We start from the raw sequence: 27,795 nt of genomic DNA, 5'->3' as shown, positions 1-27,795 counted from the left end.
TTTGGGGTGCTGCAGGGGGACATGGAGCCAGGTTTTGGGGTGCTGTGGGGGTCTGGAGCAGGGCTTTGGGGTGCTGGGTGCGGCCTGGAGCACAGCTGAGTGTGCTCTGGGGCCATGCAGCCAGGTTTTGGGGTGCTGCAGGGGGACCTGGAACCAGGTTTTGGGGTGCTGGGGGGGGAAATAATAAAGCATTTTTCCCCAAAACGGGACTTATTCTAATAGATACTTTCTCACGTTCCGCAGCTCCCACACGATAACCTCATCTCCTTGGCCCGCTGCAGCACAAACCCAGACCCTGTATCTCTCCTCTCTTTCCCCTCAGCCTAGTGCCCCTGACCGAGAGCGAGGGCAAGCTGGAGGCTGTTTCCACCAGGGATACAAGCATCAGCACCCAAACCGCACTTCTCCGATAACCGAAATCTAGTTCTTTCAAGTCTCTGCGCTTCCCTCGCTCCTCTCGCACAAAGGCTGCGTTGCAGCAGCCTTCATCCTCCCTTCGTTGCCAGCTGCTCCGTAAGCAATTTCACAGCGAGTTTGCTTCTGCCTTCGCTGCACCCTCAGATGCGTGCTTATGCAACTGCAACCAGCTCAATTTATCACTGACAGAAATAAGAGACTCCGTTTCTGTAAAAAATCTGGCTTTTATTTAGGTATTGTTCCCTTCGAGAACATGCACCCCACTTATGTACTATAAGAGGAAAAAAGAAAAAAAAAAGGGGAAAGGAGCTAGAAGGCAGGCCTTTTTTGTCGTTGGAGATCTTGGGAAGACATCGTCAACTCAGTCTTTTCATCTGTTCATCAGTAGAAACTAGACAGCAGAAAATCTTTGTTGATTCAGTTCTTTTCAGGAGCTGGGGACTTCTGTGTGTGAAAAGCCATGGTGCCATAAAAGCATAAAGGCAGGGTAGCTCTTGTGGGTAGCTCTGCATCAATTTTTTGGTGAAAAGGACATACTATTTCTCACAAGGGCTATTTTAAAACTGCACATCAGCAAAAGTTGTGGGTTTTAATTAAACGTACCCAAAACTTTCCTCACATTTCCCTCACCAGACCTCGGTTAAGTTCACATATTAGGTTTATTAGTCTTCAAAAAGATCAGTCAAATAATAAAGCTTTTTTTCCCCAAAAAGGAGCTTATTCTAGTAGATACTTTCTCAGAGAAGAGAAAGGAAAGGCATCAAAACTAAGAATGTAAGTATAAAAGAACAAACCTATAGGAGTACTAGGAATACAGCTTGTTTCAACCCCATCTTTCTTGAAGGGGATATTTTAAAAACCACAGGCCCAAGGCTGGCCTTCCCAAGTGGGAAGGTCCTGTCCTCACCGCCCTCCTGGAGCCCGTCACGCCCAGCGGCAGTCCGCCTCTCGAGTGACTGTTGAAGGCTAAAGAGGGACCTTTGATGTAATTAGTCCGTTGAGTTGGAAAACAACAACCCACCGAGCCCCACCACTGTTCTACCACATTTAAACGTGCTGCAACCTGTCTGCAGGAACTGCAGCTCTGCAAAGGAGGGAAAGGAGGCGAGACCATCCGATCCACCAGTGCCCACTGCTGACCTGCAACAAACGTAGCGCTCGATACAGCCCCCTTTTCTCATCCTGATACACATTTTAGCCACTAATTTTGCTTCAGATTTGTAATAAAATTCCTCTTGGTCTCCCAGGGCTTTAAAGACATAAACCAAGCACTTTTGGTATTTAGTTTACATCACAAGCGCTGTGGAGTTTTTTGATTTAGGTTGATTTGGGGGAAGAAAGTCAGCAGAGTGGACCACTGGTCCTCGTACACTTGTGCTATATTGCTGCATATGACTGGTACGGTTGAAAGACACAGTATCACTGTCACAGTTACAGCAAGAAGAGAAGGCACAGCCAGAATGCAAGAAAATGAAGTAAAAAAACCCCAAGTCACTTGGATAAAAAGCTTAAATGTTCAGCTTCCAAGCCTCCCGACATCATCACGTAGATTCTAAACCCCAAAGGGTTAATGATCCATTTGATTCAGCCCCTGACTTGGTTTAATGAGCTTAGTCAACAGTCTCTCAAGTTCTCCTGGCCAGCTTCTGTACTGAGCATCCGACATTTCTTTTTAACTCTATTTCAGAGCCAACCCAGCACAAAAAGCCCAGTCCCAGTACTGTCTGTTCAGAACCTGCGGAGGGTGCCAAGCCCCCCGTGCACAGGGAGGAGTGGTCCTTCCACGAGAAAAGCTTTAGCAAAAGTCCTCTATGTACAAGTTAAAGCCAAAAAGGGACAGGCTGCAGAGGAACAGTACAAAGCTCTACTGGAAACAAGAGGGGACACAGCAAGGTTGATTTACAGCGTTTATATCCCTCTGAACAAACCCCAGCCCCTACACACGTCTCATCAGCAAGCTCAGTTGTCCACCTCTTCCTCATCATTTTGCTCTTCTTCCTCCATCCTTTCGTCATCGTCATCATTCTCTTCCTCTCGGCTCTTATCTTGCTCCTCTGAGTCTGCCTTCTTGTCTTTATCTTTCCTTGCTTCTTTCTTTCCTTTCTGTTCACGCCTGTAAACTAAAAAAGAAAAAAAGAGAACACTGAAAAATTGCAAGCCAGTGTTTCCACGGCATGAACAGTACAGTAGTTGAGGTCCAACGTCCACTTGCTCTCCAGGCTTACAAGGGGAGCAGTGAACTCACAGCAGCAACTCACCCTATTATTTGAGCTGTGCTGACCAGCTCCATAGGAAATCAGGTTAAGTTTCAGCAGAAAAATGCTGAAAAGGACGCAGGAGTTCACATTTACAGGCAGCACCTAAGACTTTCCTTAGATAAACATAAAAGGGGAGTGATAGCAAATGAGACTGTCTCAATCCTCATCAGTTGTGAAATAATGTTATCCCAGTCCTGTCAAGGTGCACATTATTTATTCCCCAGGCAAGCTGCAGTGTAGGATGCTGGGCAAAGAGAAGAGAAACAAGACAGGCAAGTAAGTGTTGCTTGTCCAGTGTTCAAGGAAGATAGGACTTGGTGCTGCTTAGACTCCCTCGACATGACCTGAGGACGATACCTTCCAGTGATTCTTTCAAAGGGGCTACAAATCGCTGAAACTCCATTTCCTCCATGGCAGAGAGAACATCGCCAGCATTCAGCGTTTTCCTCTTTCCCTTCATGGCAAAGTTATTTGCACTAGTCAAAAACAAGAAGGAAAACAGAGTTAATTGGTACTGTCATCAATTTAGTCTTGTTTATTAAAGTCACAAGCAACTTAAAAATAAAAAGCCATCTCCTACACATTCAGGGTTTTTTTAATCACTTAGAATTAGTAGTTTAAGATACCTTCTTGTTTACATTGGCTGTTTGTGCTTTCATCTAGTTTCACTGCCTTCCCAGAACATCGGTTTTCTGCTTGCATGGACCTTTTCAACAACTGGGTGGAAGGAGAAAGCCTGAACATTGGCTGTAAGGTGACAATTCCACAAAGCCATCTGAGTACTTCACACCAGAGAAGTGACTGCCTGCACAGCACATTCTGAGCCACCCCAAAGACGTTACTGTGTCCTCTGTAGCCAGCTCCAAAGCTGGCTCACACTTTCCCTCACGCAGCCACGTGGTGAGGAGCTTGGAAAGCAAGCAAAAAGCTCTTGCCTTTGCCAGGAAAAGCCATGCAGCCATATTCTGGGGCTAATGGCAGTTTGGGACCCTTCTTGTCCCTGCTGGGGTTGGGGTGTGTACAGAGGCTCTGTGTACAGAGCCAAGCTGCCTTCCGACGGGTTGTTAAGGGCAGCCCAAATCCAACTGCTTCAGTCTGGTGGACTGGGCTACACTAAAGATTGTTTTATTCATACAAACAAACAATACCGAAACAAACACTGGAAAAAAATCTCCACGACAGCCAGCAGAGAGGTGAATTCTAAACTGAGTGCACTGGTCATCTTATGCAACAACTTCTTACCATGATGTTGCATAAAGCACAAACACGCTTGCTGCTCGAGATATTGCGCTCCGAGCTTCTTTGGAAATATTTACTCCATCAGGAAGCTGAAAAACAAATTCAACTTTTATCAGCAGCTGTTATGACTTAAACTTGCATAATTCACGTCAGTTCCATTAAGGCATTCAGAGGGCTCAGCACAACTGGAAACTAAATGTTGATCTCAGATGCTACCACAGAAAATTTGATGCCAGCTGAAAGCCAGCCGCAATTTGACTGTGTTCTCTCAAGGCGGTAAGCTACACAGAAGCAAAGTAAGTTCTGGGTCAGTGGTGGGTCTGGCCACCATCTCTGGGGCAATTCATCCGATAACTATCAAACTCCTGACACAGACCAATCACCCTGCCGTATCCAGATCCATTCGTCGGCGTCTCATGGTTCAAGACCAAATGTATCGTTAAATTAATGACTGGGAATTATTCTAGATTTTTATACAGACAAGGAATCGCTTCTGCTCTGACTCTGTTTGTGGAGCTGGTTCAGTCAGGCCCACTGTGAGAGCTCCCCCGCCTTTGAACTTCCCTTCTGAACATTACTTGGAGCATTACTGCGGGCTTTCGCAGTCCGGACCGGCCCTCCTGGCGCCTGGAGGGCCACACCGGGGGCACACCTCCTCGCAGGAGGCCTCGGGGACACGACCCGGGTGGCCGCCGGCGCCGCCGCCCCCCCCCCGGGGAGGATCCTCCCGGGACCCGGGCACGTTTTGGGCAGCAAAACCGCGGAACAACGAAGCCGCTGCGGGGGCTGTCCGCGGAGAGCTCGCCCGTCCGCAGCCGCCCCCCGGTCCCCGCTCGCAGGGGCCGCTGGCGGTGCCTCCGTGGGCCACGCTCCGCGCCGCCGCGGCGGGAGGCCCCGCGGGGCCGCCGGGACCGGCACCCACCGCCTCCTTGATGATGCGGGTGATGACGGCGTTGGGCAGGTTCAGGTCCTCCGGTCTCTCCGCCATCCTGGGCCTCCTGCAAGGCAAACGGGGCGTCACCCGCCGCGGCCCACGACAGGGAAGCCTGAGGGGGCCCGGCCCGGCCCGGCCGTACCTCGCCCGGAGCGGCCGCACCGAAGCGCGCGCGCGCTCAGCCGCTGCCCTCTCACCTCTGACCCCTCCCGGCGTGCAGCGCGGCCCCTCCCGCCCGGCCCCGCGGCCGCCGTTGCCTGGTGACGGGAAGGCGGCGGCCGAGGCGAGGGCCGTTAGGGAGAGCGGGGCGTGAGGGGAGGCCTGCGAGGGGAGCCCGCGGGCGGGAGGGCAGGGACAGTTAGCGGGGGCGCGGGGGTGCGTGTGTGGCGGCTGGGAATGGGAGCCGGGGAGGGGGCAGTGGTACAGCGGGGTGGCGGGGCAGTCAGCGGGAGCCTGGGGGGTGTGGGAGCAGGAGCTGGGGCAGAGGGTGAGAGCCTGGGGGGAGCAAGTTGATGGGGGCCCAGAGGGTTGGTGCCTGTGGGGTTTTGCCCCCCTAATGGTTTCTGGCCTCTCCCCGCAGTGCTGAGTGAGCGCGAGGGCGCACAGCGTCTGTGCGTGCCTTCAGCTAAGTCGTCGCTGCCCCACAGACCCCCAGCCCGGCCCAAACGTCCGCTAATTTCTCAAGACTTTATTGATAACCCGGCAAGGTGATGACAGTAAGTAAGCTCAGAGTGCAAGAAGGGAGTAGGTTAACCTGGTGCTGTGCCAGGGGTGATACTTAAAATTGAGAATAGTGATTGACAATGCAGCTCTCTTCCGTAGAAAGTGTACATTTTCCAGTAGCAAGAGCAGTATTCTTGTAACGGGGATAGTTTACAGACATTTGTGAGACAAGTTTATAGGTAAAGGTTATTGTTGGTATTAGAGGTAATAGCATGCTGCGGACAATATACAGCATTTTGAGTATATAAAGGTCAGACCTGAAGAAAGGCTTGTGTGCGTGAGGGCTTGATGACTTTTCCAGTTATAGTGATTGGATTAATAAAAACTATCACTGCGTGTACAAATCACGTCTCTTGAGTCTCATTTTTAGCACACTAATGTATTCTATTGTTAACTCTGTGGTTGCTTTATGGCTCTCGGAGGTGAGATGCTTTGATGTGTTACATTACTTTTTAATGAAAGCAATGACCAGTTGTAACTAATCCATTTGTAATCGTAACAGAGGGTGCTAATGTTGGCTTCTGGATGGGCTGTCGACTTGCTGCTGTTAGGAAAGCCGTCAGAAGCCACTGCAGCTTGGCTTTTTTTTTGCCAGAGGGTGAGGTTGTTTTGTACGTGATTTGAGAACAAAGCGAGGCAGGGTCGGGTTATTGTCTGTCAAGGCGGTAGGCTGGAGGCGGAACAGGCCCAGAGCCAGGGGTACGGCCCAGAGCTCCCCCGCTCACCAGCAAAGACCAGGTGCTTACCGTCGAGTCGTGTGTATCTTCCTGATACCACGGACTCTCTTGGATGCTTTGGTCACTAGTAAAATAACAAGTAAGATGGTTTGTGCATATATTTGTTTTTAATTACAATATATGGAGGGTTGGAGTACATCTATTAAAGTATTAATTTGTGTTTTCATGAGGTACAGAAGGACAATATTGTCTCATGCTCTTTGCTTTTCCACTCAGGCTGCCTTAGCCAAGCCACTGCTCGTGTGTCGCTGTACTTACTGTGCTACAAACAGCAATTTTTTTGTGCCAGTGTAAAATGTGACTTGCGGTAGTAAGCTTCACTACTGCAAGTCACGTTTAACATGTTTCATGTTTTACACGTGACAGCTAAATGAGACTAGAAAGCTGTTTTAGTATAAAAGCTCTGGAGCTACATGGTATAAGCCCAGGTTGTCAGCCTACCGTGACCTAGGATGTACCTATACCTGAGGTCAACCTGATTTCTCCACAATTTTGTTCTGGTAACTTTATTTCACACTGATTACATCCTCAGTGTTTTGCAGTTTTTTTTCTGCTAAGTTAATTTGCACAAATTTTCTGTTTTGCTGAGTATTTGAATAGATGATACCATCTTCCTGCTCTCACTGCTGGAGTGGTTGTAAAGATGATGACCACAGATGTGAGCCAGTGGGATGAAACTCTCTGTGGTATGAGTTGCCAACGTCCACAGTGCTGGGATATATGGAAGAAAACTGAGGAGGGACATCCTTGGATCCATTTAGGAAACTCTCTCAATTTTTAGAGTCTTTTTGGAAAGGGAAGGTAAAGTTATGGTTAAATTCCGATTTTCACTAAAGAAGGGAAAAGAGCATTTTTACTCTTGAGATAACTAACTTGGAGTCCTAGTGAAGTTAAGGCAGTTTTTGGGTTTCACATGAGGTAGCTAGTCAAGTTGTACACTGTTCACAGATATTTAGATTTTTAAAGCTGGAAGTGATCTATACAGGTCAGACTAGGCAACCTGTAACGGGTGACTTCACCAGAATTTATCTCAGTAGCTTGTTCAAATAAAGCCTCTCAACTTGGACAGCTGACATCAAGAAAGAGAGAATGTGTTACTTGCCTTGGCAGGAAAGTATTTCCAATGGCAGGAAATGGCTTGTTAAATTTAGCTGCTCTATTTCCAACATGATTTTTTCCTTATGTGTACACATGCATATAACCTCACTCACTAATGATTTTATTCCACCTGTGGACTTCAGGAACTTGCTTTAGTTAAGTCCTTGTAAGTGAGGTTTGTGTATCAGCTGCCTGGAGCTTGCTTTATATACTCACTGATCACTTCTAGTGTGTGCCTGTAGGTGTGATCTCCTGTTTAACCAAGTGATTCATCAATATTAGACAAATCTTGCAGTTCTATCCTTAAAGGTTTTTCTGCTGGCTGTCAACAAGAACTGGATGACTATGGACAGATCATTAAGAAGAAAGAATGGTTATACTTTCCTTACTAGAATTTCTCAAGATACACAGGAGTCTGACCATGTGCCCTCCTCTTCTGCAGCTGGAGAGAGCCCTTGAATGGCGATTGTGAGCAGCAAAGTGGCTGTTGTTGCAGTAACCTGCATGCCCTTAGAAGGAACGGTTGAGGCTCTGCAGGTGCCATGCATGGCTCAGCAAACACTGTGGTGTGGGAGATGCATTTTTGGCACCTAGGCCCTGGGAGTGCGGTCTGCATATAGGAAAAATTGCAGTTGCTATAAGGTAAATTCTTGTTGTTTGCTTAGCTAGAAATTCTGGGTATTGTTAAATGGAGCCATTGTGGCAGTGCACTCTGTAGTTTGTAATTATCAGATCCTTGGTGTTCATCTTGCATTTGCTTTACTTTTCTTAGATGAACTTCCAACACTGAAAATAGTAAACATCTCCCCCAGCCATTCTTCAAGGAGGTAGATTAGATGTTCCAAGCGTCACAGGACCCCTTCCACCTCTGCCAGACCCTCTCTTCTACGTTCTCTGATTCAAGAAAGCTCAGAAGAAGATACTGATGTCAGGAGAATTACCCTGAAGGGCTGTCTGTGAGTTTTAAGCCTGCAGTAAGGGTGGGCGCTCTGATGATAGCCTGCTTGTTTTTCTCAGAATTTCACAAAAATGTTACACTTATGGTCCAGCTGCAGTAGACACAGGGCTTACCAAGTAGCGTTTGTACTGTGCAGAACATGCTGTTAGTACAGATGGGTTTGAATCTCGCTTAACTTTACTTTTGTGAAAATGATACTTCAGTATCATCGTGGCCAAAGAAATAGTAATAATAATAATAAGTACAGGTTATTGTGGAACACCTATATTGTTTCCATCATTCTTGAAGCTGTATTATGATAGGTGTGATACAAGTCCTGTAATAAAGAGGCTGTTACTGCAATAGATTAACCATTAAAAATGGGGGAGGAAGCATACCAGAAAGTGGTACACATGCAAGTTGATGTTCTGATCTGCAAAACTTTCACTGTGGGCACCGAAAGCAATCTTGTTGGGTCTCCTGGGGATGCTCTCGAGTTGCAAGATTAAATGTAGGCATAAGGCTGTGTGAGGTCTTGAGCCTGCAGGTGGTTTTAAGTGTGTTCCTAACCCCCACTGGGCCTGTGAGTCACTTCACACATCTTCCCCCTCTTTACTGCGAACTGGCCCACCCGAAGCTGCTATTGAGAGCAAGTTATCACTGAAGGTGAGTCAGAGGGGCAGCGAAGGGCTCGGGGCCAGAGTTAAGTGCATGCCCTCTTAGCTGTCAGCATTTGTAACAAAACAGCAGGAGACCGAATGTTCACAAAGCTGAAGGCAGGGACACAGCTACACAGCTCAAATTGGAGTGGCTCCAGCGGTGTGGGATGTTGTTACAGGGGTTTGCATTTACTAGTTTAAATTTGGCTGGGAGACTGTCCGTGGCTGCTCTGCCCTGCCTTTTTTTTTTTTATTATTATAGAAGAAGAATGAATTTTAAACACTTGATGGTATCCTTTTTAGGAGGAAATAATCTTTTACTTTGTCATTGTATTTTCTACATTTTCAAGTGCATCTGGAATAATTCCATCTTTCCTTTCCTTAAAGACAAAATAGGCACTGCAGCGAGGAGTCCAGTTCCCAGTGAAGCGCGCTACCATGTAGATGTCACTTGCACATTTCTCTTCCTACCTCAGGTCTTCTAAGGTTAGATCATCTCTGACTAAGGCCTCCAAATACAGCAGTTTCATACTAATAAACTAATAAACTAATTCAGCAATTTTGACTATCAAAAAATTGCCAGCCTAAAATTCTACTGATTGAGTGGACTTTCCTATCTGACCTGAGAAAGATATTTGGACAAATTACATGTACCAGTTAAGGAGCTATATTCAGCTGCATGGACCGACTATTACATTAATGCTAACTTTGTTAATTCACTTTGGAAAGTGCTTTGAAAAGGAAAGCTGTAGGGTAACCTCTGATTTGCCTTTCATACTGTTCATTTGAATTTGTTTCACCATGAATCTTGCTTCTACTTGTATTGCGGTTCAGAAAGACCTATTTTTTCAGGCCTGAACTCTGCAGCAGGGTCAGACATTATCTCACCTGGACAGATGAACCTCATGCTCTTTAATAACATTGTAAAAGTGAGTGCTTTCAGCTTGGAGGGAGGGGAATGCCTTTCTGACCACAGGTAATATAATTGTTGTGGAACAATATATGCAATAATTGGGCTATGCTCTGCTAATTGATTCAGACTGCAAATTAATCCACAGAGGTGGTCTGAAGTGGCCACATTAAGGCTGAACTAACAGTGCCACCACCCAAATGGGATCCAACTCCTTCTATGGCTGCAAAATGTACAGTAAAGTCGAGCTGACCCTGTTGCAGTGGAAAGTCCTTGAATTGAAAATTGTTAGGGGCTGGACAACTATTTTGGGAAAATATCTCAGGTGCCTGCTCTATTCTTGTGTTCTCCCGTAGGCTTCACCTTCTGACCGCTGTCAGAAATAGGATACTGAGCTACACAGACCTTTGTCTGACACGGTATGTCTGGTTTTATTTTCTTAAATATTCTTGAATTCTGTTAGGAAAAGGTTCTTCACTAAGAGGGTGGTCAGTCACTGGAACAGGCTCTTCGTGGAAGTGGTCAGGGCACCAAGCCTGTCAGAGTTCAAGGAGCATCTGGACGATGCTCTTAGTCATATGATTTAATTTTAGGTAGTCCTGTGAGGAGCAGGGAGTTGGACTCGATGATCCTTATGGGTCCCTTCCAACTTGAGAGGTTCTATGTTTCTATGTGCCCGCTGTCACACTTGGGCAAAAGGGGGGGGTCAGGATCATATAGTTATGGGGAGAGAAAGAAGGCAGCTGCCCTTTCAGCAGCAGCCTTCAACTAAATTAGCTTAATCTGGACAAAAAAGTGTAGGAGGACCTTGGTGTGTTTTATTTTACTTTGTGCAGACTAGAAGTGGGGATTCACCAGATGACGAAGGAGATCTCTGTCAACATAAAGGACAGCTTACCCCTTTTCATTGTGCCATTTCTGGCATTTGATCTCTGTCTCCCCCCATCATATGCCCTGGCCAAATCTGTTTGCTATGCCGATGCCAGAAATAGTTAATTTTCTGTGAAATTAGTGAGCTAAACTGGCTCACTGAGGGGCTGAATAGTGCCAGACCCTGGGTGAAGCCCTGTAAAGCAGCACCCAGGTGCATGGTGTCAGCTAACTGCTGCAGCTAGCAGCCTATTTCATTCAGACTGTGCACACAATTCAGCTCAGGTGACAGGCAATAACTTTTTAAGCTGGTTTAACTTCATTACTTTGATCCACGTGACCATACTAAGGCCAAAATCATCATTCCCAAGAGATCTTTTGCTATATTGAAGCCTATCTCTTTTATGAGAAGTGTCACTAAAATTTTTAAAGACCCAGCTTGATTATTATATTATTTTTAGTGCATTAAAATAAATCAGCAATGGATAATACTTAGCATTTGTCAAAATCCAGTAATCCACAGCAGCACTGCAGGCTCAGAAAAGCATACCTCTTGAAGTGTCTAATTGTACCCTATCTGTATGATAGCTTTGAGTGTTTCGTTTTCCTGAGATAGCTGCTTCTAAGCAGGGTTACTGTTCAGACAGTGGAAATCTGGTTGTTAAGTTGGTCCCAAATAAACAGCAAAAATATCAAAAGCCTGAACTGAAGCTGAGGTTAACAGCTGCTCCAACAGCAGAGTGCTGGATCCCAGCTCTGTGCGCAAGGCAGCAGGGTCTGCAAGCAGAGGCTCAGCACCGCAAACCCAGAGATCAGGTAGCCTCAACGTCCCCTCATGAGAGTTTCTAAGCAGCAGCTGCTGCAGTGACCTGTGGGAATAGGTAATCCTTGTCCAGGATTGCTGTACCTCACCACTTGCTGTTGAAGTTTTTGCTGTACTTCCACTGTATTTATTTTTTTGCGTATGTTTCTGCTTGACCTAGGTTGCCTTCTTGATCAGATGTGATGGGCCGTAGGAGAACTGGATGTTCAAATCAGACATCCTCTAAAAGACCTAGAATGTCTCACGGTGCTACTCTTCACTAGTGTAATCGAGGGTTCAGACCACATGGGGAAGAATGGTGCTGTGAGTTTATGTAGTGCTGTAATTAGCTGTAATTCAGCTGTAAGCCTGTAAGACAGGTATGTGTTAAACACATTTGGGTCAATGCTAGTTTAATCCCCAGTGCAGCGTTCCCTCCCTGCTGGGAGGTGCAATTTTGCAGGAGCATGGAGTCCCAAGTGCATGTGCCTTGAAAGCCTGCCTGTAGTGTGAGCAAACGGAGCTGCAGTTTGGCAAAGGCAGCAGCAAAGACCGTGCTGGGGCACGGTGTGGGTGCTGCTGTGGGTGCTGCAGCTGGCTCGCAGATTTGGGCTCCAACAGGATGTGCAGACTCTGGGATGTGAGCAGAGAAGGTGCAGTGTTTCTAGAGATACCCTGGCAGCAGGAAACCTTTCTTGGGTCCCAGATTGGAAAAGGATTTGGTAATCAGCCAGTCTGCATCTTTGTTGGGTTCCTCGTTGGCATTTTTCAGGGAACAATTCAGCAATTCAGCTGTGCTTGCTGCAGAGGGGTGTTAGGGACAGGAGCACCCCAGCTGTGCCCTGTACTCGATGCTTGCTGTAGACCCTGGGGGAGAGGGGGCTGCAGCAGTCCCGCTGCTGGGAAAGTACTGAGGTTTGTGTGTCTGCCCTGTATGGTAGACTTTGCTAATCCCAGAAATCTGCCCTCAGGATTGCCCAGAAATAGCCCAAAGCCTTTCTGTTCCAATCCCCTTACAATCTGGGAAGCCAGGTAATTTTTCCCAGTCTGATTTACTTTCTTTAGTTTCAAAGCCAGCTTCAACCTTGTGGGTTTTCTGTGTGCATATGTTACCCTTTTGCCTGGAATAACTGTCTAAGCACATGTTTGGATTTGAATATCCAGCCAAAGCCACATCCTAGTACTGGCAAACTGAAATTTGTGGCAGAGAACTGTGTTAAATTTTAAAAGAAAGTGATTAACTCCCAAGCCAACCAGCTGAATGTGCAGTTTGCTGGAGACTCTAATAGAAATGCAGGTTAAGGTCAGTCCCCAAGGGTTTGAAAGTTAAGAGGGAAGTTAGAAAGAGTCGGTACCTCGCTGTTGGGAGCCAGTAAAGGAAGGGACCATTGCACGCGCCACTGCCACCATCTCTTTCCAGCATGCAGTTTAATTTGTAACTTCCTAGTACTGGAGCTCTGCTCCCTTGGGACATTTATATACTGTTTTTTTCCCCCCTCCTTTACAGTGGTGCCAAGGTCAAAGGCTCGTGGCAGCTCTATCACAGCTTGAGCACAGGACGCTGGTGCTTGGACGTTCCTGGAGATAGTGACCGTCCTGTGCGGGAGTCATGGAGCAGCTGGGAGAGCCAGGGCTCACGCGTGAGTGCTCAGATGATTTCTCCGCTTAGTTTGCAGCACTGCTCTGTCTCCTGGGGTGAAGGATGGATTATGACTGTGCAGGTGCCTGGTTATCACCACTGAACCAGGTCCTGGTGCTTGGAGGAAATGAGGGACTGTATCTCCCGCATGCCCTTTGTGGGGTGTTGGAAATGCCCAGCTCCTTGTGGGATCATGTTTGACCTCAAGGGCTCTCCGCTAGCACCTTGCACTGCAGGATGGAGCAGACTTGAATCTGCTGGGTTTGAGAGTTAGGAGTGATTTTTGCAGACAGTGAGCATCAAGCCCTCTGGGGGGAAGGTGTGGGGGACTCCCATGGCCTTGGAATCCCAGAGTCCCACAGAGACTCTTCTTTACCTTTGCTATTATTATTTTTTTTATTTTGAAAAACCCTGTCTCATGGGATTCTTTTACCCAAACCTGTGAGACTGCCTGCTTTAGACAGAGAGACAGTGCATTTTGTTACTGTCCTGTTTGTCTTTCCTTTTGCCTCTTAAAAGCATTTTGGAATAAAGACATGGAGAGGGGAGGCTTTGTGTGAGCCTGAGGAGCTCCTAGGAGACAGGGTGACATGTAAAACACCTCTCACCACTTGCTGCATGTGCCGGGGAGAGCTGCAGGCTTGGCAGTGCTGGAGAGCATCAGCACAAGCCATAGTCTCAATGCTGTCGTGGGGATGTGCGGTGAAGGAGACAAGAACGTGGCAAAGCTGGGCTGGTACACACTCTGCTTGCATTAACGGAGGTTCAGGATACCTGGGACTGCAGAGTGGATCGTTTGCTTGTTCCCTCAGTAGGACTGCTTGGTGTTGCATGTCCTGTGGGTTGAGATGTGCTGTGTGGGTCATTGATAGCTGGGGATGCTGTGCACTGAAAACATGCAATCCCAGACTGTATTTTTTTTCAGGGGCAAGTAAATTTGCTGGGATAAAGCTTTAATTTTGATGGGTGGCAGATGGAGATCGCTGGGAATGTCAGCAAATGGGTTCAGCTGAACAAATGAGGGGAAGAGTTTTTGATAAGCCTGAAGGGAGGAACATTTTGAAGTGCCTTAGAAATTACCCTGTATCCCTGAACAATGCCCATCCCACCCGTGTGCTGGTTCCTGATTGTCCAGGGCAGTGCTTTGACACCATTTACCTGTGTCTGTGGTGCTCAGGCATCAACAGGGCTTCTGGGGGATGTGGTGAGGGATAGATTTGGGACAGTGCCAGGGTCCTTCTTCAACCCTCCTGTCCAGGAGGTGACAGCAGCACTGACTGTGATCCCAGGCAGTCCAGGGCCTCTCTTCTGGGGACCTCCATCTGCAACCTTGCTGTTAGACACAGCCATTAGAGAGAGGTTTTGAGCCTCTGTGAGGTTTCTCTGCAGACCCCAAGGCTGGGATGATGAGGGGTCCCCAGACCCTCCCTGTGGGGAGGAAGGGAGAGCTCTTGTAATATTCTGTAATATAAATACATGTGACTCAGTTCCTCTCTCAGGTTCGTTGCCAGTGCTGCCTGTGAGGACAGGGGATGGAGGTGAGGATGGGATGAAGGGGTTCATTCCCTCCCCAGCTCTGTGTCCAGCGCTCTCTTGCATGTCAGCAGATGTGGCTGGGATAGGGTAGAGGATGTGATGCCTCCAGTTTCAGCTCGTTACAATTTGAATGAGCTCTGCTGTCGGTGAGCTCTGCTGGAGTTGAAGGAAGGCTTCGCGGCTGGGGAAAGCCAGACTTGCTCCATGTCTACAAGGAAAGCACAGAGCAGGCCATGGGGACGTGTTTCTAAATGCTGGGGTGCAAATATCTCCTTGGGCAGCTGGGACAGGGAACTGCAGGATGTCGTGGCATGGGCTGTGTGCTTGGCCAGGTCATCTCTTCGCTGGAGAGCCTGCGTGTGGTGCAGGGATGTACTCCTGGCTGCTGGCAAAAGACCCGTTTCCTCTCTGGGGCTTCGTGTTCCCCTCCTTTTGTTTCTGGGTTTTGTCGACTGCATTAATCCCTACTTCTCACAAAGCAGCTGTGCCAGATGTGGGAAGCCAGGTACTTGTTACGGGCAGAGATGCTTTTATCACAGACCCCCAAGAGCTAGAGCAGCCTTTCCCCTCCTGTGTCCACCATGCTCCACCAGACCTCCGCCTGAGCTTGCTGCTTCAAGTGCCTGTTGGAGAGGCAGGAGCCAACAGCACTGGCTTCCCTAGCTGCCTGTGGGTGACTGGGTCCTGAAGGATTCAGGAGCTCTGGAGGCTGCAGGGTAGCACTGGGAGCTATGGGGCCACCAGGCAGCCAAAAGTGTTTAGTTGGTGGCCCAGACTCACAGGGTCTGGACCAGTGTCACCATGCTGCATCTTCTGCTCGCCTCCCGTGCCTCTGACATTGTCAGCCTTGCTGGGAAACGGGGATCCATCTTTCCCCTTTACTCAAATCCAGCAGTATTGTGAGAAAAGTCAGATGTGTTGGAGCTGCTGAGAAACCAGAGGCTGTGAGAGCGCCTGGTGCTCTGGCTGTCTCACAGGTGTTTCTACTTGTTGAAATGTCCTGCACTGCTTGTGCATCTTCTGCATTTTGATTAGGGCAGCAAAAGCCACTATGGTGCTAAACAAACAAGCAGCAACTAAAGAATAAATCATGTCTTTGTTAGGGGCCCCCTCTTTACGCCACCCTGAACTCTGTATCCCTGTGTCTGGAGGCAGCAGGAGGTGATGGGGGGCAGAGCTGGAGCCCGCTGGGCTTCCAGGCATCGCTGCCGAAAGGCTGAGCAGCAGGAGGGCTGCTCATTGTGCTGACAGCTCTCACCCACGGTTGTGCCTGGTGCCTCTTCCCCTGGGCTGCGCAGTCCCCTCAGTGCAGGAGGCTCCAGCAGCACAGCGTCCATGGGGATGGATCTGGGTGGTTCCCTGAGCAGGAAGGTGACTCTTGCAGCCCGAGTGGACTCAGCTCTGGGCCTTTTTTGCTCCACCGATCACTGATCTGCATATCATACAGCTCACATACCGGCTTGTGCCTTGCTGCTGTGCTGTGTGAAGAAGTGATAAGGAGGCACCTGGCCCTTTTCTACCACGGCAGGAGCTTTGCGTGGGAGCTGCCAGCAGAAAGTCCTGCTAGGCCTTCACAGGCTCTAAATACCTTAGGAGGCAAGTAAAACAGCGAGTGGCATTAGCTGGCTGCTTGGCTGGGCGCCTTCTCAAGGCCCCTGTGGGTTGCCAAGGTTAGGACTGAGCACTGCGGGGGGCAGACAGCCCAAACAGAGCCGCACTCTTTGGAAGCCTTTGGAGACTGCCGGGTCATTATTTGTCTCTCCCCTGACACCCAAAGGGGCTGTGATTTATGGCAGTGGTACAATAGGTGTCTGTTGGCAGTGATGGATTGGGCTGTCCAGAGAGCATCCCTCCTTCCTTCCCTCCCTTGCTCACTCTGTGTCCCTTCTGCTTTTCCTGCAGTTTCAGGCAGTTTTGCCAGAGTAAATTCAGCCGAATCAAGCCAGCACCCCTGCCAGAGAATAAGCCAAACTCTGGGGGAAAAGGCAGCTTTTCTAGTGAGCAAACAGCCTTTCCAAGTTGCCTGCCTCTCTGTGCCAGGACCCTTTGGCTAGGGGCTGTGAAGATGGAGCTGGGGGGAAATTTTGGGGCGCCTGAAAGTATTGGGCAATGTGCGCTAGGTGCTGTATGTCCTGGCACACACTGCCACGTCGTGGGGCTGAATGGCACATCCTGGCTCCGGAGGGCTCGATCTTGCATCAAAATCACAGGTCAGGCTCTTTTGCTTTTATGGACGAGGGGTGTGTGTGGCATGGCTCCATCATGCGATGAGGGACTCTGCTCTGCCCTGCTGCCCTCGCGGGGGAATTAACCTGTGACTCCACAGTTCAGGCTGTGTTTGCACTGGGTCTGCATAAGGGCAATATAAGACACTTGTGCTGCACTAATCCATGCTTTATCTCTGTGGAGGAAGCCTGGGCAGATGTTTCTGATCCTGAAGAGTTACTGGGCCATGCTGGTTCCTCTGCTCTGTGCTGTGGCTGGGAGATCTCACCGTCAAGGCTCCCATTTCTGGGTCTGTGCGCTTTTGTCTCTATCAGCATGGGATCCTGTGGCAGGTTCCCGGGTGGTGGTTTGATGGCTGTGAGCGAGGAGGGGCAGACTGGGGCTGGTGTGCCATCTGCAGGGTGCTGGCCACAAGGAAGCCATCCAGTTCTTCCTTGTGCGGAGCCTCCCTGCTGCTCTGAGCCCAAGCACATCAGCAGATTGTGGACTGGGAGCTGGATCTGAGCCAGAGCCTTGCAAAACTGTCCTGAACACCCAGCAGTGGCAGGGCAGCATCTCTAGCGTCCTGGAGAGCTGCTTACAGACTGATGAAGCCCTGGCAGGGCTGGTCGTCTGTTTTAAATATAATAAAATGTAACAGTGCTGAGCAGAGCCTCTGGGATGCACTTTGTGCGTGGCATGTAAAGGGCCATGGGCAAGGCTGCAGCTGAGATGCGTGCCAGGGGTGACTCCCTCTGAACATGGGTCTGTGTTCTGCTGTGCCACTGGATCTAGTGAATCACCATCACTCCGCTCTTTTCTGCACGCAGGCATGGCTGGGCAATGGGATGATGCTGTGGGACAGATGTGCCACGCTGCCAGCACGTGCCACATTTGTGCAGAGCTGGCCAGGGGAAGCTCAGTGCAGGAGACCTGGCACTGTGGTATTCTGGGGAAGGCTGGGCAAGGTGGAGACATACCCTTGTGCCAGGTGAAACCAAGGGTACTGCAGAGCCTGTGATGTTCCCTGTGTCCCAGCTCCTTGTCCTGCCATGTCCTGTTCTAATCTCCTCTGTTCTCTGGCAGGGACAGGGCAGAGTCCCCTGTTGCTGGAGCATCTGCCAGCCCTGACGAAGGGGCAATGTGGAGCTGTACGATCTTTCGAGCAGAAGCAGAGGGGACCATCGGGGAGCAGGAGGAAGATCAGCCATGCACAAGTGAAGGGGAAAGGTAAGTGATAGGGATGTGAGAGGGGCTGTGGGCCAGCCAGGGGCTCAGCCCTGGCCAGGAGTGTGTGGAGTGGTGACCATGGGGAGGAGTTGGGGGGGGGTGTGACCAGCACCCTGGACTCTGCAGGAGCTCTTATCCTTTTCTGTCCCAGAGGGGTCAATATATTTAGTATTACTTCAGCTGGACGTGGGCTGGGAAATGGAGGTGCCTGCACAGCACTGACAGCAGCCATCCACACTGGCAATATGTCTGCTCAGAGCCTGTGCCGGGCTGCACCTTTGTCTCTCCTGACCTTTGCTTGTCAGGGCCGAGCTCTCCCATTGCTCACCTCTGCCTGGGCCCAGGGCAGCAGGACCTGTGAATTGGCTGCTCTCACCCAGAAAGCCCCTATGGGGCTGGTACTCCCATGCTGTTGTGGACCCTGTAGCCTCACAGCAGTGTCACAAGGAACCAAACTTATTGAGCGTGGCATTTCCTGTGGCGTGGGGTGGTGTGGGAGCAGGTCCACTCTGCTGGGGACTCTGATGGGGAGCATGGATCTCTGGGTGGGAAGCAGAGAGTTCTGGGACAGCCCAGCCTTTGGGGAGGTTTGTTTTTTTTTTTTTTTTTTTCCAGAGAAACCATCTCTATCATTCCTCTACACTCTCCAGAGCTTATGCTCAGCTTTGGGTGCCTTCCGCTAAGCTGTGGTGCAGTGTCTGGAGCTGGTGAGTGCATCGCCAGCTCCCGAGTGATAGGAAGGGCTGCTCTGGGGTCTTGCAGGGTGACCCCATGAGCCTGGGGGGCTGCATGCCTCTTTCTTTGTCATATGAGAGCTAAGCAGGTAACCTGTGCCCTGCCATCCCTCCCTTCCTTGGCTCACCCCCACAGACCCATTCTCTTGCACTCTTTCCTTGCCTGCAATAATTTCTCCAAAGAGCTGTGAATGCTGCTGTCCCATGTTGCTCTGGTGGGATAGTTCCCTGAACAGCTGAGCATGTGCTAGCAAACCCGATGGCACTAACAGTCACGGGGATTACTTACAGCCTGGCACACTGCAGAGGAGACAAAATGTTGCAAGGTTTTCCCCTTTTCCCAGGAGCTCATTCCTGGTGAATCAGCAGGGTGGCCGTGGGATGGTGCTGGTGTGGGTCCCGGCTCTGCAGGGGAGGGCAGAGCGCTGCTCGCATCCTTGCACGTGGCTGCGGCGCGGGGCTCAGGCCTGTTTGCTTAGACAGGTGCGGTCCCATTCAAATCTGTGGGGCCAATGGGAGCCGCGCCATTCAAACATGCGGCGGTTGGACGCGTGTCCCATGGAAACCCAGCGGCACGGCTGCCTGTCACTCCCGGCTTAAACGGCTGCTTGGCTTTCCCGGGCTCCAAGGAGCAGGGAGGGCTCCAATTACTGGCTAATTAGAGGTGTCCTGCCATGGAGCCCGGCAATGTCCACAGAGTCTCGCTCTGCACCCGCCAGGCTGACCCCCTGGGAGCTTCTTTCTACCTCACCACATTCGGTAAGTGTTGAGCCTGCAGCTTCAAGGAGCAGGGGGTGCATGTGGTGCCTGGGGGCTGTGGCTGTGGCCCTGGCCAGTGCGGCACGGGGAGCTGCAGCAGGTCATGGCCAAAGCCTGTCGTGGTAGGAGCGGGCTGGAGAGCTGCTCCCCGAAGGCATTAAGGCTGAGCGGCAGCCTGCTCGCTTCTGCATCGCTGAGCTGGAATAATACGTGGCTCCACTGAGCTGGCAAACCGGAGAGCACCCTAAAACCAAGCTGCAGCTGCTGAGGCATGCTGCAGCAGTTAGCCAGATGCCAAATACCCAGGTCGTTTGTTCCCCTGGATGGGCACGAGCTGGGATTGCTTTGTAGGGCTGGCTAGAGCCGTGGCCCCTGTTAGGGCAGAGCCCCAATTTCTTTCTTTGCTCCTTGTGGGTCTTTCTGGGGCTGCCTTGGTTTTGCTGCATGGGCTTGAAGGAGCCCATGGGCAGTGGTGGCTTGGCTCTGTGGGCTGGAGCTGGCCCAGTGGTGGCTGGGCTACGAGCCCTGTACACCCCCACTGTGAGCAGGTGAGTCTGGCAGCAAATGTCATGGCTGTTGCTTGTGGTGTCTGATGGCATGTCAGCAGCCGTCTTATGCAGAGGGAAGCTGGGTGCCCTTCCTGGGTGCCACTTTTTAAGCAGCAGGTTTCTTTCCAAGCTTTTGCTTGTTTTAGTGAGCAGGGTAGGCAATCATGCAATGTGCTGTTAAAGAGGCTGCAGCAAAGCAGAGAGGGTTACATGAGTGCAGCAGGGCATCTCTTCCCTGGGCAGCCAGGGATGCTGCTCCTTCTCCCTTTTGGTCTGTAAGTGTGAAACTGCTTAGGACAGCCTGGAAGCCAAAATCCTTCTGTCTTTGTATGCAGGACTTATGCATGCCAGATAATGTGAGTTTTGTGGTGCCTCTTGGATTTCTAACCAAGTCCGGGCCAAGCATCATCTCTGCAGCGGCAGTTCCCTTGGGCTGACCATCACTTGCAAAACGTGGCGTTGCATGCTCTGAGCAGGAGAGCAGAGGCAGGGCAGGGCCAGCACAGCCCTCTTTCTGTGGGTGACCAAGGAGAGGGTCTTCAAAAGGGCTGATGCCAGGGCCCAAGGTTGTAGATGGTGATCTCAGGGTGCTCTGCATTGTGCCCATGGGGACCTCCTGCCCAGGCAGTTATCTGACACTACTTTCCTCTGGTCAGAATTCCCCCTGCTGTGTGCACCAATGATTCTTGGGTGTCCCAGCCAGGGCAAAACCTGCATTTTTCCTACAATAAAACAGGAAAGTGTTTAAGGAGCAGAAACCCAAATTTTCCATTTGTCAGAGATCATCAGTAAGGAACAGATTTTCCTGCCTGCTGGGTCTGCTCCCAGAGGACACCATTCACGTGTCCCCTCCCTTAGCCTGGCAAACTTCTCTCATGGGTGGGAACCTGTTTGATGACCAGCTTGTTCTTGTTCAGACCCGTTTTTTCCCTGTTCTCCTTGTGCCAGCTTTGTTCATCAGCTTGAATCACCTCTCCTGGCCCTGTGGGGTCCAGGTGGATGGGGCCTGGGTGCCCTCTCTGCTGCAGCCCTGCAAGCCTGGCTGAGCCCTGCTCTCTGTGATGGGGTGTGCACCCAGGAGCTGTGTGTAGGTCCTGTTGTGAGATGAGCTGTCTGCCCTTTTGTCTCCCTCTGGCCTTTCTCTGTGCCTATTTTCATTTTTGTTAACCTTTACTAAACACAGGTGACCTGGACAAGCTGTGTCAGGGCCTCTCTGCTGAAGCTGTTTCCCTTAGTTCATGTTAGAGGTGTATCAAAAGAGGTAAACCCAGGGGATAACGTTTCCCTGACCCTCAGCTCTTGGAGCGAGGTGGAAATGCAGCCCAAGAACTTGCCTTGATAGGGGTTGTGTTTCTGCCCACCCAGGTCTGGAGGAAGGTTACTGCTCTGTGCATCTGAGAAGATGCAGCTGCTGCCACTGAGCCGGTCTGTCCAAGTGCAGATGTTGGTACAGCAAATCCCTTCCACCAGCTCAGGCTGGATCAGCTCTTTCCAACAGCAGCTTCTCTCTCTGATCCCAGCCTCACAGAAGCACTGAAATTACTACAAAGCCGATGAATGCTTCCCTGACGTGAGCAGGATGGGACCCCTTTGGGGTCAGACAGGCTCGCTGGGGCATGCCGGGATGTGCAATTTGTTCCTTCATGTGCTTTGGAGATGCTTGGGAGCAAATGCATTAAGAGAGAAATGTCGTCTGTTCCTCACGGGAAGGAGAGGACCTTTCCCACCGATACTCCCAAATCCTTTCTACTAGGAATTTGTGGTACTTCTGAAAAAGGCAAAACTTCCCATTTTTTCCCTGCTCTCCTCTCTTTGGTGCTGATGTAGCCTGCGATGCAGGGGCCGCTGTCCTTGCACCAGAAGCAGCAGTAGTGCACACGATGCACGAGGCCATGGTCCTGTCTGACCTGATCCCTCATTGTGCAGAAGCCTTGTCCCCATGTGCTGCCCCGGGAGCTGAGCGGCCCCAGCCATCCCCAGGCCAGGGCTGGGCGTAGAGCTTCCTCCCCCCAAATTACCCAGCACAAAAGCTTCCTTTCTCCTCCCCAGGGCCCTTCATTACTGGGCTGACTCCTCGTCATGCTTGATTAGACGGGGGCATTTTGCTTTCGTGTTCTAACGGTTGTTACATGCTAATAAGTGGAACAGTGAGAGGGTTCCCACAGCATCAGAGATCTGGAGATAGCAGAAGACTTTAACCAGTCTTGGTCCAAAAGGCTGGGGTGGCATGATGAAACGGGGACAATATTCTCACTGTTGTACATCAGTATTGGCTTCAATAGAGCTGTCCTGATTTACCCCACCTGGCTCTTGTCTTTACTTTCTCACCTTGCTCTCACTTGCACATGTATACATGCACATAAAGACACGGGTTTCCACATGTGCACACACATATGTGCTCTCAAACATGCAGATGCACACATGGGCACACATGTGAGCTGGAAAAAGATTTGAAAATCTTCTGTCAATGTTTTTTTTTTGAGTGAAAAATGAGATGTGAGTTCTCTGAAGTGTTTCAGGTTAAACAATCCCAGAAGATATCCCCACCCCAGCAAACCTAAGCCCTTGGGTGCATCTTTTGCAAAATGAAATGTTGGTTTTTAATTTGAAAGATGTTTAGATGTCTGTAAATGACGTTTACATGTTTATTTTGTTTGTTGTGTTTTGTAAGCTGGAAAGTGAAAATGGGATGTTTTGCTTTGAACTACATGAAACATTGTGCTAATCATGCTTTCAATCTTTTGATTCTCCAGGAGCATTGGGAAATGTTTAGTTTTGGGTTGGTCCAGAACGATTACACAGATTTCAGACCCTGCATCACCCCTAAAATCTGCACATCCTCTCCAGGCTGGCCGGCACAGCTCCCTGGGAACCCTCTTGGGAAGGCGTTCAGAGGGGCAGAGCCCTCTGTGCCCGAGCAGGGCCAGCGAGCCGGGGACTGGCAGCCTGCCGCATCCCCCAGCAGCATTTCACCCAGACCCTGGCAAACGCTGTCGGCTGAGTCTTCATGCCAGTCTCAGTATTGTGGATAGATTTTAGGGCTGATGCAGAGTCACTAGTGCATGGGAAAGAGAGTGTAAGTCAGCTGGCAGAGCAGAGCTGCCGCTCTGGCACCCGTGCCCTTGCTCAGCAGGGGTTTACACGTGTGGCTCTCCCAGGCGCTGGCCTCCTGCACAGGGTCTATGACCGCTTGCGTTTTCAATGCTGGGAATCAGTTGCTGGCAGACAGGTCCAGGCAGTGCTGAAAATCACAAATTGCAGCTCCAGATAAGAGGTTGGAGCTCAGGGATCTGCAGGGGCATTTCAAAAGGCAGTGGGAACTGCAGGTTGGATTTGGAGCTGTGTAAGAGCTGGACTTTATTCTCAGCTCTGCTGAAGGGCCCTCACCTATGGGCAGAGTGGGCTGTAAGCAGTGTGTTCTGCAGTTGTGGACGCTGTTTTCAGGTGGTGACTCTGCCTGTTGCCAGCCAAAGGTGTGTTTGGGCTGTTCCTTCCTTCTTTCTTTCTTTAGAAATAATCCTCCCATCTTGTCCTTGCGCCTCTGCAGAGGGGTTTCTGGATTCAGAGGCCTGCCTGAGCACCCCTGGCCTTTGTACTTGGCTTTCAGCTGACCCTGTCCCAAATAGACAAGCTTACGAGCACAGAGGTTGGATCTGCCTGCATAGTCCACACGGAGAGCAATTCCCCAGGGAGTGCTCAGGCTGAGCTGGGTTACTCCTGTCTGCTCCCTGGGGAACCCTGGTCTGACACTTCCCTGGCTCCATCCCTCCCACCTTCTCTCTGCTCCGAGTCCTCCCTTCCTCTCTCACCTTAGGTAGCTTAAAAGGCACTGATGGGTAGAAATGTTGCCCGCTGGGCTGCCGTCTTGTACAGAGGGGCTCTGCAGCACCCATGAGGGACTGCTGAGTCTCACGGTGAGCTCTTCTTGCTGCTGTGCTGTGGCAATCTGCATGGGGAGAAGTCTCCTGCTTAAGGGCTGCCTGTGGAGTGGGTGCGGTCCTGGGTCCTCCTTTAACAAGTCAGATCAATCTCCTGCTCAAGGAAAGGTCCTGTCATTTGCTCCAGGCACCAGATTTTGGCACTGTGAGCTCTCTTTCTCTTCTATTTTATTCTCTGCCCCATTGAGGGGCGGAAGTGGATGCCCCTGGGGTCTTACTAAGATCTGCTCTTTTGGCCTGTTAATGACTTTGATCTCTTGACTTTGCTCCTCGCTCTGCTCACGATGCCGATGGGCAGCAGGTCCCCTGCAAGGCTTGGCAGGCAGTGCGGAGCCAGGCACCGCGGGCAGGCAGGTCCTGCTTCCTGGCTTGGTGGATGGCTGTGGGTAAGCCAGTGCATCGGGAGCAAGGGGTATCTCCATCCAGACCTGCTCCAAAGTCATGTTTCTTTCATGTAGCTCCTCAAGGCTCTCCCCTACCACCACCTTCTCAATTAAAGGTTTTGGCGCTGTTGTGCGGGGAGCCAGGCACTTCCCCGGAGGTGCTGCGTCACTGGGAGCCAGGGGTCCCGCCTGGTGCCAAGCTCCCCGGCTCTGCGGCCGAAGGATTGCAGGATGGTGGAGAATTGCTCTTCCCTGGGGGCTGGCTGCTCCTGGCCTCGTTGGCTACCTGACAGTTATTCAGTGTCAAAACACATGACTGAAACCATTCTTGTTTAGTCCTAGATTAAAGCAAGTATTGACTCCTGGTTTTAGGAGATTACCTGTCTGCTCACCAGCCCGTACTGCCTGGGATCCCCAGGAAATGCAGGAGGCTACAACGTGGGAGCTCTCGCTGTGCTTCGACTGCTGGGGGCTGGATTTGTGCTGCGGGCAGTGCTGCGTTAGTCCTTGTTGCTGCGCCTTCTCTGCTCGATGGTGCTGGTGATAACAAACTGTTGCTGGATGTGACAGTCAGCAAAGGGGTTTTTAAGGCTTTTCCATTTCCCCCAAACCACCCTGGACAGATGAGGCAGGCAGCAGGGCAAGAAGGGAGGAGGCGTGCATGGAGCGGGGTCCTGCAGCAGTGGATGGATGAAAGCGGGTTAGTGCCATGGCCCAGGTTCCCCCAGCGGGGCCAGCCTTGGCTGACCCTGTGCCGGCATGTTCCTGCCACCAAAGGCACCGGTTGTCCTTGGCCTTCGTCCAGGCCGTCTGCAGCTTGGCCTGCTGTCACCTTCTGCAGGGGTGACAGCCCCTTGCCCGCACAGAAGCTCAGGGGAGAGGCAAAGGGGAAGTTGAATCCGGGCTGGGGGGAGGATTTGAGCGTGCTGCATCTCTGTGAAACAAGGGCTAATTCATCCCACAGCGCCTGTTTCATCTTGGTGCTCCCACTTCCCCTCTACCACGGGCTGGTGCCTCCTGCCATCAGAGTTTACTGTGTGCTAAGAAAACAGTATTCAGGTTTTCCTGGAATGTTTTTGCATCTGGAGCCGTAAGACATTCTTGGTAGCAGAAGATATTTCCTCCCACCTCTTTCCCCTCGGCTCCCTGAGTGATGCCCCTGTGCCCAGAGGAGGGGAAGCAGGATGGGTTTGGCCCCGTGCAAGCCTCAGAGCCATGGGGTCCCTGCACTGCTGAGGGGCTTTCACCGTCTCTCCTCTGCTTTCTTCTAGGCCAGCTGAAGCTGTCCATCGAGGTGCAGGGCCGGATCCTGGTGCTGCACAGTGAGTATCTGCCTGGGGTGTGTGGTGAGGTGGCCCCAGAGCCATGGTGGGCTAGTGATGGGAACAGCACTTCCATGCCCTTTCTTCAAGCTCTTTGGAGCTTCACGGCAGCTGTTGAGAAGAACTCTGTGGTAGAGTGGCACAACTGGGAGCTCTTTGATATAGAGGCCAAACTGAAATTTCTGAAGACCTTAATTTCCATGTGACCATAGTGCATTTTGTGTCCACTTGTATAATTTTTTTTTCTCGAACTCCATGTGAAGAGAAAAAAGGCAAATATAATTTGGAAAAGAAAATCTGAAATGCTTTGTCTCCACTGAAACATCTTTTACATTGACCAAAAACATTTGCCAGGATTTCCAAATTGTTCTGGTACCCCCAAGTACTGCATTATTATTTTTTTTAGCAGCAGCAATATTTCTTCAACAAAAGTATTTCACCTGGTCCAGGCTCGGGTTTCTGTCCCTCAAGCCATGGCACATCCCACTGGGGACAAGATTCTTTCTCTGTGGACAAGATTCTTTCTCTGGGGACTCAGGCCTGGCCACCACTGCTGGGTACTGGTGCAGCTGAGCAATGCAGCAGGACACCGGCTCCATCGCAGCCATGAGGCAGGTCCCAGGGAACTGTGTCACTCCAGCTTTAATGCTGTTCATTAGAAAGGCCAATGAGAGTGTCAGAACTAGCTCTTTTCTTTAGGAAAAACCTGTCTGGAGACACTTGGGATTGCTCCCGCAGTGAAGGATGTGTCCTGGTCTCCTGACACAGAGCTCTTTCTACCAGGGGCTCGTCAGGGCTTCATGATAAGTAAATGGTTAAAGAATCAAGGAAAAAGCCAGGAGTTTGAAATGGTCAGAGTAAAAATTCCCACCCTGTGAACAGAGCAGGCTCGTTGCTGCCCTGGATTTGGACTCTGTAGGGTGAAAGGGGAAAGCAGAGCCCTGGGACTCTCAGTGCCCTTCGGGCTGGCCGTGCTTTGAGGGGAAGGCACCCCCACTCCAGAGACCTTTGTGGCAGGGCAGGAGGGGATGGAAAAGACAACATCCCACCTTACAGCCCAGCCTCACCCCTGCCTGGATGTAATGAAATGGAGGCAGAGGATGGGCTGAGCCTGGTGAGGCTGTAGAGTCTGGCCGAGCCATGTGCAGCCCCAGCTCTTCTCCACTTGGCAGCCACGAGAGCTTGCTGCCCTTTTCCAGCTGTGCAGGCAAGCTTTGTAAAGAAACAACATCAGGAAAATGTGGTGGTGTTTTTTTTTTTTTCTCCTTCCAAGCTGTGTGTGGTTCTGAGGGTCTAGCATAGACTTTACCCCAAATCCCTCCATCTGGAGCAACCCCAGCATGAGCTGGGTGCGGGTCACTGTCTCATTCTGATGCCATCTCCAAAAGAGGGTCTGGGAAGAGGGAAATGGTCCAGCAAAGAGGGAAAGGAGGCTTAAGGTCTGGGAACTGACATCCCGCTGCATATGCCGGATGCTCAGGGTACTCGGTGTGGGCAGGAGGGGACTGGGCGATGTGGGGTGATCCATCTTACTTTTTCATTCTCCACCCCGACGTCTTTAAACCCAAAGCAGGTCTGGCTGGAGGAGGAAGGTCTTGGTGCAGCATGTTGTGGAGGAACCTTGCAAACTGCACCAGAGAGTCTTGCAGAACCCTTTTCCTCTTGTGCACTGGGGTTTCTGTCAGGCTGACCGTGTTTATTAGGAGCACGTGTATGTCTCTTGACAAAGGCAAAGTCACTGCTGCCTTGCTGGGCTTGTTAGGAGGGAGCTTAGCCTCGTTCCGACAGCCGGTCCTGGGCTATCCAGACTCTGCTGCACATCTATTGCCTCCAGCCGCACGGCTGCGAAGCGCATGGTTCTCAACTGTCGGCAGCGGTGCAATGCTAAGTCCCTGCTAGCAGGGCTGCCATCAGGAT

The 27,795-nt window shown here is 50.7% G+C and overlaps 2 protein-coding genes across 3 annotated transcripts in view; one reads left to right on the top strand and one right to left on the bottom strand.

The window, feature by feature from the left end:
• Positions 1-627: 627 nt before the first annotated feature.
• POLE3 (DNA polymerase epsilon 3, accessory subunit) lies at positions 628-5,013 on the bottom strand. The gene is made up of 5 exons (XM_059828867.1): positions 4,991-5,013; positions 4,837-4,912; positions 3,918-4,003; positions 3,033-3,151; positions 628-2,537 (listed from the first exon to the last, which is right to left on the bottom strand). The coding sequence occupies exons 2-5, from the start codon at positions 4,900-4,902 to the stop codon at positions 2,377-2,379; spliced, it is 432 nt and encodes a 143-aa protein (XP_059684850.1). The 5' UTR covers positions 4,903-4,912; positions 4,991-5,013; the 3' UTR covers positions 628-2,376.
• An 8,180-nt stretch (positions 5,014-13,193) lies between these two features.
• RGS3 (regulator of G protein signaling 3) overlaps positions 13,194-27,795 on the top strand; it is an 86,749-nt gene continuing 72,147 nt past the window's right edge. The window contains exons 1-3 of one of the 2 annotated variants that reach the window (XM_059828668.1): positions 13,194-13,233; positions 18,048-18,194; positions 25,828-25,878. In XM_059828668.1, the coding sequence (XP_059684651.1) occupies positions 13,194-13,233; positions 18,048-18,194; positions 25,828-25,878 (238 nt within the window). Of the gene's footprint in view, positions 13,234-18,047; positions 18,195-19,602; positions 19,688-25,827; positions 25,879-27,795 lie in introns of those variants that run through there. The other variant, XM_059828669.1, reaches the window with a different exon arrangement.

The sequence above is a fragment of the Gavia stellata genome, chromosome 24 (genome assembly GCF_030936135.1).
Source record: "Gavia stellata isolate bGavSte3 chromosome 24, bGavSte3.hap2, whole genome shotgun sequence".
In the NCBI taxonomy this organism is placed as follows: domain Eukaryota; kingdom Metazoa; phylum Chordata; class Aves; order Gaviiformes; family Gaviidae; genus Gavia; species Gavia stellata.
This window is presented reverse-complemented; position numbering and strand designations above follow the sequence as displayed.

Coding starts and splice junctions, on each gene's coding strand:
- POLE3 (XM_059828867.1), bottom strand. CDS start 4,902: ATGGCGGAGAGACCGGAGGACCTGAACCTGCCCAACGCCGTCATCACC. Junction 4,004..4,836: donor CCCGCATCATCAAGGAGGCG/GTGGGTGCCGGT, acceptor TTTGTTTTTCAG/CTTCCTGATGGAGTAAATAT. Junction 3,152..3,917: donor GTGCTTTATGCAACATCATG/GTAAGAAGTTGT, acceptor GTTTTTGACTAG/TGCAAATAACTTTGCCATGA.